Consider the following 15028-nt stretch of genomic DNA (forward strand, 5'->3'; position numbering starts at 1 on the left):
CCGCGTGTCAGCGTCGCGAGGCGGCAACAGAGCGAGACCGGAACCGGAAGTGCGTGTGACACCAGCTGACGAGATCAACAACAGTAAATCCACGAAGCGAAGCGTGTTTTATGCGTTTTTGTTAATGTAAACCAACGGTCGTTTATGAGCGGTGACGTTGGTCCTTCACTGACATCCGGACACTTATAATACAGTACATAAAGTTAAACTCTCGAACTTATTTTTTTTTTATTTTTTTGCGTGACATTAAGGGATTCCTCGCTAAAGCAGGATGCCTGAAGTGAAGTCAGTGTTTCGAGAGGTTCTCCCTAAACAAGGTGAGTTTTCTCGACTGCTCTTGTGGTGTTTTGCTCAGCGCTGCTGCATTTGTTTGTAGCACGCAGCTTTTCAAACTCTCACCCTCAGCTCAACTCTAGTCTGTATGATCTCGTTGACAGCCAGCACGTGTGTGTGTGTGTGTGTGTGTGTGTGTGTGTGTGTGTGCAGGTCAGCTCTCCGTGGAGGATGTTCCCACCATGGTCCTGTGCAAACCCAAACTGCTTCCTCTGAAGTCCGTGACGCTGGAGAAACTGGAGAAGATGCAGCAGGACGCTCAGGAGCTCATCAGACAACAAGAACTGGCTTTGAAGGAGTGTGAGAGAGCAGAGTAGGACACACTTCCATCACCACAACCGGAGATCTGCATGTATCACTCATTCAGTCGGTCAGAGGGCACATCCCTCGGTCTAGTTTTTAAGTACATTCCTCTTTGTAAATATCATATTTAAATATATATGTATCTTCAAAACTACAAAAGCTTTTTTATGGAGAGAAATGTTCATTCAGTTAGTAAAAATAACAAAAAAAAAGTGTCACCGTTTCCACAAAAACATGGCTGCCAACAATCCAGCTCTGCCAGAACAGGAATATATTCAATAATATATATATTAATTACTGTATATATAAATTTTTAATATATTTTACTGCATTTTTGATCAAATAAATGCAGCCTTGAAGAGACTTTCAGAAGCATTCAATAATTGGGCCAATATTTAGCTATTTTGTGATGTATTGAATACTGTTTTCAATATGTAGTGAATATTGATTAAAAATACATTAATTTAAATATTTTGTTTCATTTCTCCTTGTGTCTATCATCTAATACACACTTTCAGTGTTTAATCGCTAATTATATAAATTGTAGTCTGGTATATTTCCCTCCACTCCAGATGTTAAATAAATGTAAAGTAATATTTAATAATTTTATTGTAACTTATGCTGGTTTTAATAATGTCATGATGGATTTTTCACCCTAAAAAAAAAAAATATATATATATATTAATTGTCTTTATGAAACCACACACTCCCAAGTCATTACCAGTAATCAATGATGACGACAATTTATTATCATTTATTCATGAACCGTTTTGAACAAAAAGTAAGTTAGGTGCATTTCACTTCCACCAGTCTCCTGAAATATAAAAATAAATGTTCTGGACACTCCTGTGAAATGATCCCCAGCTGCTGTGCGATGCTCAGGTTTGTCCTTTCGTCGGTGACCATCAGAAGTGACATCTTTGAGAAGTCAGAGGAGATAAAGGGAAGAGTAAACTGGAGCACAGAATACAAAAGCAGCCCAGGAGAGAGAGAGAGAGAGAGAGCTCTGGCAGTGAACTCAGGAATACTAAACAGGGAATGACTAGCTCATAAGTGTGGCACTTTCAGGATTAGCTTATACAAGTGATATCAGAAGGATCTTGCGTCTCCTTCAGACTGGAAAGTGCCTGGCCCTTCGGTCCCACTGTGTTCTGACAGGAGGAAAGGTTTTAGTATTTAAAGCTTCGTGACAAATAAAAGCAACATGAAGGAAATACAAAACTCCAGCGAGGGTCACGACTGGAGCAGCTGCCACAGAAATGGCTCGCAGGACTCCTGAACTCAGAAGCTGCAGAGTTTGAGACGCCCCCCGTCTCCTTCACTGACGAACCGCTTACGGCCCCTGACACAGAAACAGACCGAACGAAACAGATGCGGATACGACAACATTATAACACTAATAATAAATGTTATTCTTATATATATATATATATATATATATATATATATATATATAAATAATCTCACACTTGTCATTTCTGAATAGCAATAATGTATAAACACACATTTTTATATATATATATATATATATATATATATATGTGTGTGTGTGTGTGTGTGTGTGTGTTTATACATTATTGCTATTCAGAAATGATGCAAAATAATTTATGTAAAAATGTATTATTATTCATAAGAATAAATATACAGTGCTACTACCTCTACTAATAATAATAATATCATAATATAAACAATTAGTTCACTTGGGTGCAAGATATCTAAATATTTCTGATGTAATTTATATTTTTGTATATAATTTTTTATTCGTTACTACCATTCATAATGAAAAGTTAATTCGGGTACATAACAAAAAAAAAAGTTTTGATGTATAATAATTGTATAAATTCTTAAATATTTCTGTGTGTAATAATAAATAGTGTTTATACACTACTATTATCCATAACGAATGACAACAATGAAAACAATACGTTTATTTGGATAAATAAAAAAAATAGTTTTGATAATAGTTGAGATGGAACGTAACAGAATAAATAGTTTTATAATAATAAAATTATATACGTTTGTTATACAGAAAAGGCCTCACTCACCGACAAGGACAGAGGTCTCGGAGTTTTTTATCGATGACGCCGGCATCGAAGCTCTGCTCCACAAACTTCTCCAGAAGCGAATACGCACACGGCACGTCGATACTGAGATCAGCCATGTCCACGTACACCCTCTCAAAGCCCTGCAAGAGGACAGCATTCACTGTACATCTGCTTCTTAAGCTGCAGTGACTCAAACTGACCGGCAGGTGGCGCCGTACCCGTCTCAGCTGGTCCACAGTGATGACCGTGGAGGCGCACAGAGACTTCAGCAGCTGCAGGATCATCTGAAGCGTCCTGTTGCCGTTAGACTCCAGAACCATGATAACCGCCTGGGAAATATAACACAACTATTAATAATCAGGCACAAGCTTTCCTCGAAAGATCCGGTTCTGTTGCCGTTATTACCTCATAAACAAACTCGTGATGGAAATGTGGGACTTCCAGTTCTCTCAAGCAGCGCTCGGCTTCCACCGTGTCTCCTGATAACAGATACTCCTTCAACAGGAGGTTCACCTGCAACAACAGCCATCATGGAGTTAGAGACTGAGTATATGTGGTGCTGCTCAACATCTTCCAGCTCATAGACGAAGGATGCGGTGAATGGGCGTGTCCTTGCCTCTTTGATGAGTTGATTGACAGGTCTCTGGCCGCCGCCCGAGCCCCAGAGGCTGTCGATGCGCAGGCCGGTCCATCGGCTCATCCTCAGCAGCACGGCGGCGCGATCCAGAGCCGCTCTGATCAAACCACACAAACCCACGTCAAACACGCCGTCAAAACACAGAACCAGACCCACCGAGAGGAACACACGCAGTACCTGGCGTATTCACAATCCACACGTCCTTTGTAGCCATCTATGAAGCTCTTTGGGAGGATGTTGTCTGCGACGGCTCGAGCGATGAACTGACCGAGCATCTGGAAGACAAAAGGAAACATTTCCAGCTAAAGATCACTCATTTGGTGAATGTTTTAATTATTTAACAGATTATATTATTTCAATATTAGATATAATCGATTTGTAGCATTAATATTATTTATAATTGCTTGATCAGCTTTAATCTTGATCCATTTTTGGTTCAAACATTAGCTTTTTTTGTACCATCTACCATTAATTGAGTCACACGTAAAACGACAACAACAACAATAATAATATTTTCAGATAAATATCACTCATTCTGAAATTATTTCCATATTTCTTACTGACACAAAAACATCAAGAAATCATTTATTATTCGTAATTAAACTATATCAATTGCTTTTAAGGATTTAAAAACTCTGACAAATAATAAAAGTATTAAATATTATTAAACAGTAATATTAAATAGTAATAATAAAATGTTACATTTTAAAATATATACAAATCATTTATTTTTATTTTTGGCAACCTTTTTCTCTATTTTCAAATCGCACCTTCCTAAATAAAATATATTTTTATATATTTTTATTACATTTTACTCATATTAAATACTTACATTTAAATATTTTTTAATTTAGAAAATATATAACTTGATTTCTTCTAAAATAAAGATTTAAAATCTGTCATTAAAAAAAAAAAAAAAAAAAATCAACATTTCATATTTCCAGCTCATTCTAAGAGCTCTCCACATTTCTGGTTTACACACAAAAACCCCTCATAGGATACAAAAAAAGAGGAACTGAATCTTTTCACTTGAAGAGTATATACAGGCCCCTTGAGTTCCTCCTCGAGACACTGGTGTGTGTGTGTGTGTGTGTGTTATTGTAAGCGGTGCAGCTGTGTGTGAAGCTGGAGGACACACAGTGTCTGTGATGCAGTAGCACGCATCAGTTCATACGAATGCAGTCGGAGGTCAATATTTGTTCTTGTGCTGTTTAGGCACGTCTACCCTTTGTATTCAGATTGTGTTGGCTGTTAACCAGTTCAACCGCTCGAGCAACATGAGCCCTCGTGTCTGTAATGATGTGTTTGATGCACAGCGCTGACCCAGCATTCTGCACACAAGCTCACTGCTGTTTCTACGAAGCCAAAGGAAACAGCTGAAAGTCTCTGCATCACACAGACGTGCTCCGACCGACCACAGAGTTTCCATCGTTAACCGCAGCCTTTAGCAGAGGAAACGTGCAGCTCAGAAACTGTGGCAAATGTTACGCTGCAAAAATTAAAGCTACGCCTCAACTAGAGCAGTTCATGATTATGAAGCGTAGCTGATCATTAAATGTCATACAACAAAGTTGTGTTTAACAATTTAATCATCACTTCTGTTCATAGACTTAAAATTGTTTTTAACTTAGGTCATATAGTAGTGATATATAGAATTAAGAAATAAAGCATTAAATACTGCCATAAAGAAAAATATTTTAATGTTAATGCTGTTAATATAAGGTATATAACAATATTTAACATTTATATATTTGTTAATAAATAAGATATGATATCTGAAATAATATATATTTATGTGTATATTCATATCTAAATTATAATATATACACGCATATAAATCATATACATTTATATATGTGCATATAAATAATGTATTAGATATGAGGCCTATACATCAAATATAATATTAATATTTGACAAACAATTATGCAAAGAATTACAATCTTTTTCTGAGTTCAACCTGGTACACTTTCTGATCATACTGTCAAATATAATATAAAAAAAATGATATTATAGAATTTTAATTAAGTATAATAATATATTTAAATACATCATTTTTATCAATTCTATAATACTAACTTTCATGCAGTAATATATACTAATTCGTTTTTTTATATATATTAAAAACACTTGTAGAGATAACTAGAAATATTAAATATTTACTTTTAACATAAACATATTGTTTTTTGTTTTTCCACAGGGTCCAAAAAAGGAACTGGAATAATTAATAGTAAAATTAATGAATATCAAAATCAAACTATGGCTTTTAAAAACGAAATAAAAAGGTAAATATAAAAATATAACAAATTATATATGATTGTGTGTATGTGTGTGTTTGTTTTTTTTGTGTGTTTGTTTTTTCACACACACACACACATATATATAAACACATATATGGTAATATATTTTGATGTTTAGTGTGCACGGTTAAGGGCCTCACTGGAGCGACTCTACACTAGTTGTAGCAGGTCACCTGTGGAGCTCCAGGTGTGTCCAGCACCAGGTCGGGCAGCTCTTTGAGAAGTTTGTGGAAGGAGGCCTCCACGTCGCCCGCTGTGAGCACACACCCGCAGAGCTCGCTGAGCAGTCGTGACGTCAGCTCCCTGTGGCTGGCTTTGGCCTCCAGCGCTAGCGACACGGCTAGCATGGGCACGTCGCCTCGCATGCTGCCCAGGTTCAGCTCAGCGAGCAGTTCCTGCGGGAACGGAGACAGATGTCCGGATTATAGTCGAATGCAGCATGATCCTCAGGTTTTTTACTCAAACGCACAACACTTAATTAGATATGAACCGCGTCATTCAACAACACAGCCATAAATCTCACCGCCACTTCATTAGCATCCCCGTGCTCAAAGTACTCTTGAACGATAGGAGTGAGCGTCTTCTCAAACGTCTCTTCGTCCAGAGGGAGGACGAGCGTCTCATACACACAGTTCTCCTGCAGAAACACAACGTTTGATGGATTGTGTGACCGTTTCATGGTTAAAGGGAAAAGTCCAGCCCAAAATAAGCATTTTCTGAATATTCTCTCGACCTCGTTTCCTCATGGGAACAGATTTGGAGAAATTCAGCAGATAAGTGCAGATAGACGACTCATGGGCCGTTCACAGACACTTCTGATGATTAAACTGCGTCAGCGTACCATGATCAATGTGTGCTTTGGGCTTGAGACTGCAAACAGATGTTAAAAACATTACAATAATCCAGAAATAACACGCACCACTCCAGTCCGATCTTTAACTTCGACAGTTTTACATACATAGCTTTTCACTTCACAAGACATTAATGGACTGGAGTGGTGTGGATTATTGTGATGTGTTTATCAGCGGTTTGGACTCTCATTCTGACGGCACCCATTCACTGTGCAGAGCACCCATTGGTTCTGATCTGAGATTAAGTAATTTTTCAGCAAAGCTTTATTTTAGGACGAACTATTACTTTAAAAACCATAAGCAAGCACATTGTGTGGCTTTTACCTGCTCAGCATCGTAATTGGGATCTTTGACGTCAACTTTATCTTCGTCGTAAACCTGCCCAGGTGTTCCCCATACACCTTTACCTCCTGCCCCACCTATGAAGACAAAACACAGAAACAGTGCCAAGACATGTCAACAGAGAACAGAAAGAAGAAAGTCAATGAAAGTGTCTTTGTCATGTTGCCCACACAGGCCCTGTGCTGAAATCATCTCTCAATGGCAGAAGAGCATACAGCAGTCTGTGCACGCAAGGCTAAGTGTGACGTTCTGCTACATCCTCACGTCGCTCCAAACCTGAATGATTGTCATTCTTCTGTGGCACATTATTTATTTATCACAATGGAGGTCAATGGGGTCCGGTGTTGTTCGGTTCTTAATCTTCAAAATATCTTCTTTTGTGCTCCGCAAAATAAATAAAATCATAAAGTTCTGAAGTGGTAAGAGGGTGTGTAAATAATCATTTTTATTTTTAGATGAACTACCCACTTAATAAACGTTTGACTGAATTTAAAGACTGTACACATTTACGCAAACTACATTTTGAAAATAGTTACAAGTTATCCATATTTAACTTGGATTCATAATACAATTAGCATATCAAATTATATATATATATATATATAAAAAATATTAAGAGATCCTAAATATCAATATATTTAGAAATATTTCTCTTTTTGGTCAACTTAAATCTTTGAATACTTATTTTTTTCATCCAAAAACTATTTTTTCCCCCACAGGATTCAAAAAAGGAACTGATTTTATTAATAATAAAATAGGCATACTGTATATAATCTCTGGTAAATTGTTTTTTTTTTTTTTTTGTAAAAAAAAAATATATATATACTTTTAAAAACATTAAATATTTCTAAGTCATCTTTTTTATCCACTTTCCACTGACACTAATAAATGTATGGCACTGCAAAATGTAATAAGATATATAATTAATTAATTAATTTTATATATAAAACAAACTATTATCCAAAAGTGAGACATCCAAAACTCAAGAAGTGTGCGTTAGATGATGTTTGTTTGACTAGTCCCACAATATTCCAGAAAGCACTGGAATATTCCAGAATGTTCCGGAAACATCTAGAACGTTCCCATCCTTGCAAAAGCATAATCTCTTTTAAAAACATTCAACATTAGTGCAAAAACGTATCTGTACTTCAACAGCATTACATAATTAACGATAGATGTTCTAAAATGTCCCCGACCTAAATATTTACCAAAATATTGACACTAGGCAAAAATAAGTAGTACGATAATAATTAGCACGACAGAATTAAAGAAGAACCATAATAAAGTATAATAATAATAAATAAAAAAAATCTTTACAAAAATGGCCTGAATTAAAGCTAAATTAAAATACTGTAATTTGATTCAAAACCTAATATTATCAAATTAATCATTGACAAAGAAAAAAAAATATTGCTTTAGTAATCACAATTGTTTATTACTAATTACTATCTGACAATGAAAATTTGTCACCAATTTGTAATCCCTGATTAAATGCAAACCACGACAACTAGCTTCTGCTCAGCCTGACCGCAAAGCCTCCAAAGAAGATTGTCAATATGCTGTAATCCAGTTTTGTCAGGTTTTCACTTTTCATGATGATGAACTATATTTTCATCTGAAGGCTTCTGTCCAAAGACCGCTAACAGGAACTCAAGCCCTGCAGTCCGACTTAACCAGCGGTTACATAACACAAATGGGGTCGAATGTGCCAGCGCAGACCGAATCAAAAAGAGAAGCATGTCACGAAGTTATCTCCCGGGGGATGGGGGAGGTGAAAAGGTCACGAGAGGCAAAATCTAAATATTTTTTGCAGTCTTGCTTATATTATTCAGGTCTGTTGCACACAAGGGTGATAAACCCTCAGCGACTGAATGAACGGCAGTGACTGTCTGTTTAGGGTGTATGAGTGAATGTGGGTGGAGTTTAGTTGCTGAAGTGCGTCAGTCCGCTTGCGTGAAGAAGCGCTCGGATGTTTAAGTCAAGTCTAAACTGGCAAAAATTAAACAACGGATGCTGGAACGGAACCAAGTCAACACTTCTACGCTCTGAACTGATGCCAATAAATCCCAACCTGCACTGGAGTTCCGGAACTTTCAGAATTCTCTAAATCCAGTTTCTTTGAATGCGTGCATTCCGAGTCCAACTGAACCAATCTCGACATTCCAAACAGAAAACCCCCCAGTGATTCCAGGGGCGGTAACTTGAGAACTATACGATGATATAAACTGATTAACTATACAAGGTTTTAATTGTTTTAAATCTACGAGTATAAATAACTCCAAACCACAACAAAAACGACACATTTGGAATCACTTTCAGAACGATTTTTAAAACCTTGAGGATAATAATCGGAAAATGCAGCATGCTTATAATAAACCGAATGGTATTGTCAATTGGTGTGGATGCTAATATAGCTATCGTTCTTGGTTAAGGAATCAAACAGCACGGATACCTTTCTTGGGCAGTCCTCGTCCCTTGCCCATCCTCGACCTCCTGTTAAGTAGTTTGCCCTTAGGGCTGGTGGGGGGCACCACAGAGCGGACCACATCACTGTTATCGCTCAGCGAGTCGCCCCGGCCCGAGTCCCTGGAGGAGGTCTTCCTCAGGCGTCTCTTCACCTTGGCCTTGAGTCTTGCTTCATGGATGCTGCCGGTGGGAGCCGAGATCCAGTTTCCATTGATTTCATTATCAACGTTTCCAGTGAAGGTGCTGTCCTCGTCCCCGGAGGGGAAGGAATCGCTGAGATTTCCAGCCTCTGTGTTTATATGTGAATATGCATATCATGTGTTATATGAGACTAAACATATGTTTTAAAACAGCATTAGCACTAGAGACCAAAGTTTGGGCCACTTATACATATATTTGAGAGAGTAGAAACAAGTGATAGGCTTGACCTTGGCAACTTTGCACAGACTTATCATATCACATACCAAATATGAGGGCAAACGATTCTGAAACACTGACCTAGAAACATTTACTGTGATATTAAATACCTAAATATCGCAGTAAAAATCAACTTACCAACAGGGTTTGCATTCAGCCATGCCTCACAGTCAGCTGCCATGGTAAACATCTGAAAATTAAGTTTTACGGGGTATAAAATGTGCCTTTGCACCTAGAATGCAGAAATATTAACGTTAATATGCAAGTTTCTTTGTGAAGCAAAAATGAATGGATAAATGAGAACAAGCAGCTGCTCCAATCAGCAGCGTCCATTTGGCTCCAACATAAGCCTGATACAATGAATGTATCCCATTACCAAACAGACAGAAGACCTGCAGTCTCCAAAACAAAGTGTTTTGGATGAGGAATACTTAGTTTTTGTACTAACGATCATTAATGCGTTTAAATTTTGACGTAGAGCATGCATTCAATACATCGTGTTACGAGCACGAACAAGTGCACGAGCGCAACATAAACATAAACAAAGCCTCGGAACTAGCAGCCAACAAACGCCATTTTTATCTATATTTGACACAGCGTCTAAAATAAAACATTCGAATTTCTTCAATATCGCAGAGTACGTTGCTTTGAAACAATATACAGCCGATAAGGAATAAATCCCACTAACCTGTTTTATCGCGTAGTCCAAGTTCGAGTAGACGCTCCGTTGATGTTGATTCTGTGTTCTCTGCCCGGCAACTCGATAGCGTAATGCTGTCCTGCGCGCTCTCTGATTGGTTGGAAAAATAGAGGCGGATGACAAAGTGACCAATGAAAATTGAGTTGAAATGAATCCGGTCTTTCTCGTATTTTCTATGAGGTCTTCGGTAAAGATCGTGACTTTCCGCCCTGCGATGGATGCTGTAACAGAATTTGTCATTATGTAACAGATTGCTCATGGGGTGAAGATGAAGTCCCTCTGTCTTTTTATATTATTAAATTGGCATATATTATATGTAAAAAAAAAAAAAAATGTACAGGCCCAGACATATCTTCCAGGGCCACCATGGGAGACTTTCTTTAGTTATTTGTTTCACATAAACATCAGGCAACCTTATTTTCCAAAATGTTTATTTAACATTTGCATCAGTGCTATACAATTTTCTTCCATAAAATGCTGTGCTATTATTAACAGAATATAAAACAAAGTTTTCCAGAACCATTCTGCTTATATACTAGCATTATAACAACTCAGCTTTTTATAAATTTGATATGAGTTAAATAAACATGGTCCAGTTCAAGTATCCCAAAATTCTGAGCTCTGTGTACAGCAATGATGAAAAACAAAATAGTATGACAGACATTATACAGAAGCAGCGTTCCCTGGTGTTCAGCTGATTATTAAGCATCTGGGGCTTTTAATACATTACAAGGCACTTTGAAAAGTTAATATTTCAAGCATTAGACTGACAAATATAACCACAGAAAATGCAATCGAGACTGAAACAGAATAATAATAATTTAAAAAGCATCAACAGAATATTCACAAGTATTGACCTGAGGATAATTTTACACCTCTTTAAATTAAAATAGAAATTTAAATTAGGCACTTCTGCAGTGGAGTTCATATTTGTCCACCACTTGGAAAAACCAACACATATGCAAGCTTTGGAGTATGAACTAGGCAGATGCAGATGATGTAAACACTACACTTACCAGTGCATTTCACATTCTGATGCATATTTTTCACAGTGTAAGAAAAAGTCAATGCTGGACTACAGAAGACACACACCGCATTAGAGTTCACAGAAAACTGAAAACTGTCATCATTTACTGTGGAACACAACTGAAGATATTTTACAGAACGTTCCTGCTGCTCTTTTCCATACAATGAAAGTGAATGGGGATTAGGGCTATACATTTATATTATATATTATATATTATAATTTTCAGTTTGTTTCTTACGCTATGGCTTCAAAAATAAAACGTGGAATATTGTTGCACATGTCGCATGGACTACTTTTATGATTTAAATTAACATTTTGGAGCAACAGCCAACCCTCAATTCCACTGTACAGAAAAATAAGAGCAAAAAAATTCATATGTGTTTGAAATTTACATTTTTCAGTGAACTATTCCTTTAAAAGCTAAAATATTTAATGTGCCATTTTTTTAATCCCTGAAAACTTTCATACAGTTTGTATTGCTATGAACCCGAGTACACAAATAACCCAATTGCAGGTCTTCTTGTGTCCATGTCCCAGCAGTGGTGCAGTCCTGATAGTCTCACGTGAGCTTCATTCAGTGTTTGGCGACTGTGTGTGGAAATTTAAGAGACTTTCCTCCGCCAGCTTTGACAGATACTTCTATAAAAACACAAACAACCGTCTGTTAAATTACACAAATGACCATTCACTTTTAAATCACAGGCATAAGAACAGCTTTAACGCCTTGAAGAGCAACAGTTTGGTTTCTCTGACTAAGATGGCTGACTGACAGCATCTGTTATGACTGTTAAACTCAAGAAAGTTCAAGCTACATTGAGATATCGCGTGTTTCTAGGCTCGTTTGTCTTAGAAATTAAACACTATCACAACATATTTTTGAAACCCATTCATTTATTTAATTTTATCACTAACAATGTCTACTAGTGGATAAAATCGGTGAAACTTTGTCATACTTAGGCTAATTTCATAGCTGGCTTTTTAAGTAACCTTAATGCACACCGTTAAATGATCTAGTCACATTTTTTCATAATTTGAATAAACTAAAAGATAGCACTTTAAAAGCTATTTTAAAGTTGCAAAGTAATTTTGCACTCATGGTCTATTGGACTTCCTGTTGAGGTCAGTTTTAATGACATAAGAGTTGATGAAACACATTTAATGTGCTTCCGAAAAGCGTATTTGTTTACCAGTGAAACAAGGAACAAGTTGAAACGGAACAAGGTTAAAATGTGGGAGGAAAGCAGGTTTCCTGTAGTGTTTACAGTCTCTCTCTCTCTCTCTCTCTGTCATTCTTGGTTTCACCTGTCTTGCTCTTCTGGTGTTATATTCATCTGTCACCTTCTCACTCTCTTCTTCTTGTAAACTCAACACAGCTGGCAGACCTCAAGGCAGAGAAGTGAAGTATGAGGTGACGCTCTTTGGCCGACCGCTCTAGTCTGAGAGACGACAACTGGTTGTGGTCTGACTGTGATGACGGGGAATGTCCGGCTCCTTGCCGCCTCAACTATGTTGTGCTGGAAAGTGTGTTTGTCTGTATGCGTGTGTTTCTGAAGGGTTATAATGAGGAACTATATCCCACCCTGAGCACTGGGCTTCTTGCGTCAGTCAATCTTACACGGCAGTCACCAGGGGTGGGGAGTAACTAAGTAAGCCTTTTCAGTAACAAGCTTCTATTTACAACAGTGTAGCAGTGTAGCATGGCCAAATGCTACATCGCTGTTTGGATTTCACATTGTTCATGTTGAGTGCAGCTTTATAGTCAAATACAATCTGCTAATTGGTCCTCTCATGTGTACGGCTGGAAAGTTTCATTTGTTTTAGTGAATCAGCTCATTTGGGAAGAGATTTAAGAAACAGTTGACTGATTCACTGATTTTAGTCACTTAAGTAGCTTCAGTGTAGATAGGTAGTCTATAACTTAAGTTGTCTCATGTGTACGGCTGGAAAGTCTGATTCATTTTGGTGAATCAGTTCATTGGGGAAGAGATTTAAGAAACAGTTGACCGATTCAATGATTTTAGTCACTTAAGTAGCTTCAGTGTAGATAGGTAGTCTATAACTTAAGTTGTCTCATGTGTACGGCTGGAAAGTCTGATTCATTTTGGTGAATCGGTTCATTTGGGAAGAGATTTAAGAAACAGTTGACTGATTCACTGATTTTAGTCACTTAAGTAGCTTCAGTGTAGATAGGTAGTCTATAACGCAAGATGTCTAAGGTGTACTGCTGGAAAGTCTGATTCATTTTGGTGAATCAGTTCATTTGGGAAGAGATTTAAGAAACAGTTGACATTCACTGATTTTAGTCACTTAAGTAACTTCCATTTAGATAGGTAATCGGTAAAGTAAGTAGTCTTATGTGTACTGATGGAAAGCCATATTCATTTTGGTGAATATGTTCATTTGGGATTTATATTATATTATAAAAGAACTTCAGTAAATTCAAAAGTTAAAATGTGTCATCCAAAAGCTCTTTGAATCATCAATCTTTCAAACACAGAAAATGTTAAGAAAGAGATAACCTTTCATATTTGGGTGGGAAGAGAAAGGAAGACTGCATGGTTCTGACCTGTAGGTTCCTGTAGTGAATTGTACTCCGACAGTGTGACGTCTTGGCGGCTTGTTCACTGGTGTAAAACAAACCACACAGGTTGCAATAAAATCCTGTCCTTGGCACGATGAACTCCACACCTGCCAAAAACAACACAACCAGCCAGAAATCAGAGCGACTCCAAACAAATACATTTTCATATACGGCTCTGTGAGTGTGTGCAGGGGTGTAAAGTCAGCTCTTCAGTGAAAGAATCTGGTGTGTTAGCTGTGTGGTAATGAGTACACAAGCCTGGGCCTCGAGGGTGCAATTCACACCTCACTCAGCAGGATGACAAATGCTCCACTGACATCAGCTGGCCTTTAAGGCTTCAGTCACCCACTGAGAGCCCACATCACAGCCAGAGCCGTTCATTAGTGCCGCTCGCGCAGAAAAGCGTCGCTATTATTATTGCTCATACTTTCTTCATCCTGACCAAATGGTACTTGGCCCATATGAATTCTGGGGGACGTACCTAACGGTATGCTGTGTTCACTGATGGCTTTCTCCTGCTCCTGAGAGGGTGACGCAGTAAAGATGTCTGTCACCAGAGGTGAAGGGGCACGTAATGATTCAGGAATATCTGGAACAGATGAATCCGTGGAATTAAATGCTTTAGTGTTTGTTCTGTACCATTGATCCGAGAAGTACGTTTTTTTATCTACAGCTTGTAAATCACATTAAACTGCTACTAAATTTTCAAAAATTCCCCTTAAGATATTTGAGGCGAGTATGATTTTAAATGCAACTTCAAAAAATCAAAAAATAATACAAATTTGGAGGTAAAAAGCAATTTGTCGAAATTTGAAATTTTCAAATTTTACCAAAAAGCAAAATTTCATTAGTTCAATCAAGTTTCCGAAGATTATTTGCTAGGAATTGAAAATTCTGACATCATCTACCTATCCGTGTCACAAAAACACACACGCACAAAAAAGTTGTTTTAAAAATGTCAAAGCTTTTCCACAAAAGCTTTCCAAATTTAACAAGGTTTTGGGAAATTTATGCTTGCTGCATTAA

General features: G+C 37.4%; 2 protein-coding genes across 5 annotated transcripts in view; both read right to left on the reverse strand.

The window, feature by feature from the left end:
- Positions 1-1353: 1353 nt before the first annotated feature.
- LOC113065079 (programmed cell death protein 4-like) lies at positions 1354-10517 on the reverse strand. 2 transcript variants are annotated; one of them, XM_026236213.1, is made up of 12 exons: positions 10383-10517; positions 9833-9884; positions 9264-9566; positions 6794-6888; positions 6142-6255; positions 5792-6013; positions 3496-3593; positions 3298-3415; positions 3087-3194; positions 2900-3010; positions 2682-2821; positions 1354-1978 (listed from the first exon to the last, which is right to left on the reverse strand). In XM_026236213.1, the coding sequence occupies exons 2-12, from the start codon at positions 9882-9884 to the stop codon at positions 1918-1920; spliced, it is 1422 nt and encodes a 473-aa protein (XP_026091998.1). In that variant the 5' UTR covers positions 10383-10517; the 3' UTR covers positions 1354-1917. The 2 variants fall into 2 exon arrangements, with proteins under 2 accessions (XP_026091998.1, XP_026091997.1); XM_026236212.1 differs by having other exon boundaries at positions 9833-9926; positions 10383-10495.
- A 291-nt stretch (positions 10518-10808) lies between these two features.
- LOC113065078 (RNA-binding protein 20-like) overlaps positions 10809-15028 on the reverse strand; it is a 52612-nt gene continuing 48392 nt past the window's right edge. For all 3 annotated transcript variants that reach the window (XM_026236208.1, XM_026236209.1, XM_026236210.1), the window contains exons 12-14: positions 14484-14591; positions 13988-14109; positions 10809-12060 (exon numbers count right to left, since the gene is read on the reverse strand). In XM_026236208.1, the coding sequence (XP_026091993.1) occupies positions 11992-12060; positions 13988-14109; positions 14484-14591 (299 nt within the window). In that variant the 3' untranslated portion in view covers positions 10809-11991. The remainder of the gene's footprint in view (positions 12061-13987; positions 14110-14483; positions 14592-15028) is intronic.

Source organism: Carassius auratus, chromosome 47 (assembly GCF_003368295.1).
Source record: "Carassius auratus strain Wakin chromosome 47, ASM336829v1, whole genome shotgun sequence".
In the NCBI taxonomy this organism is placed as follows: Eukaryota; Metazoa; Chordata; class Actinopteri; order Cypriniformes; family Cyprinidae; genus Carassius; species Carassius auratus.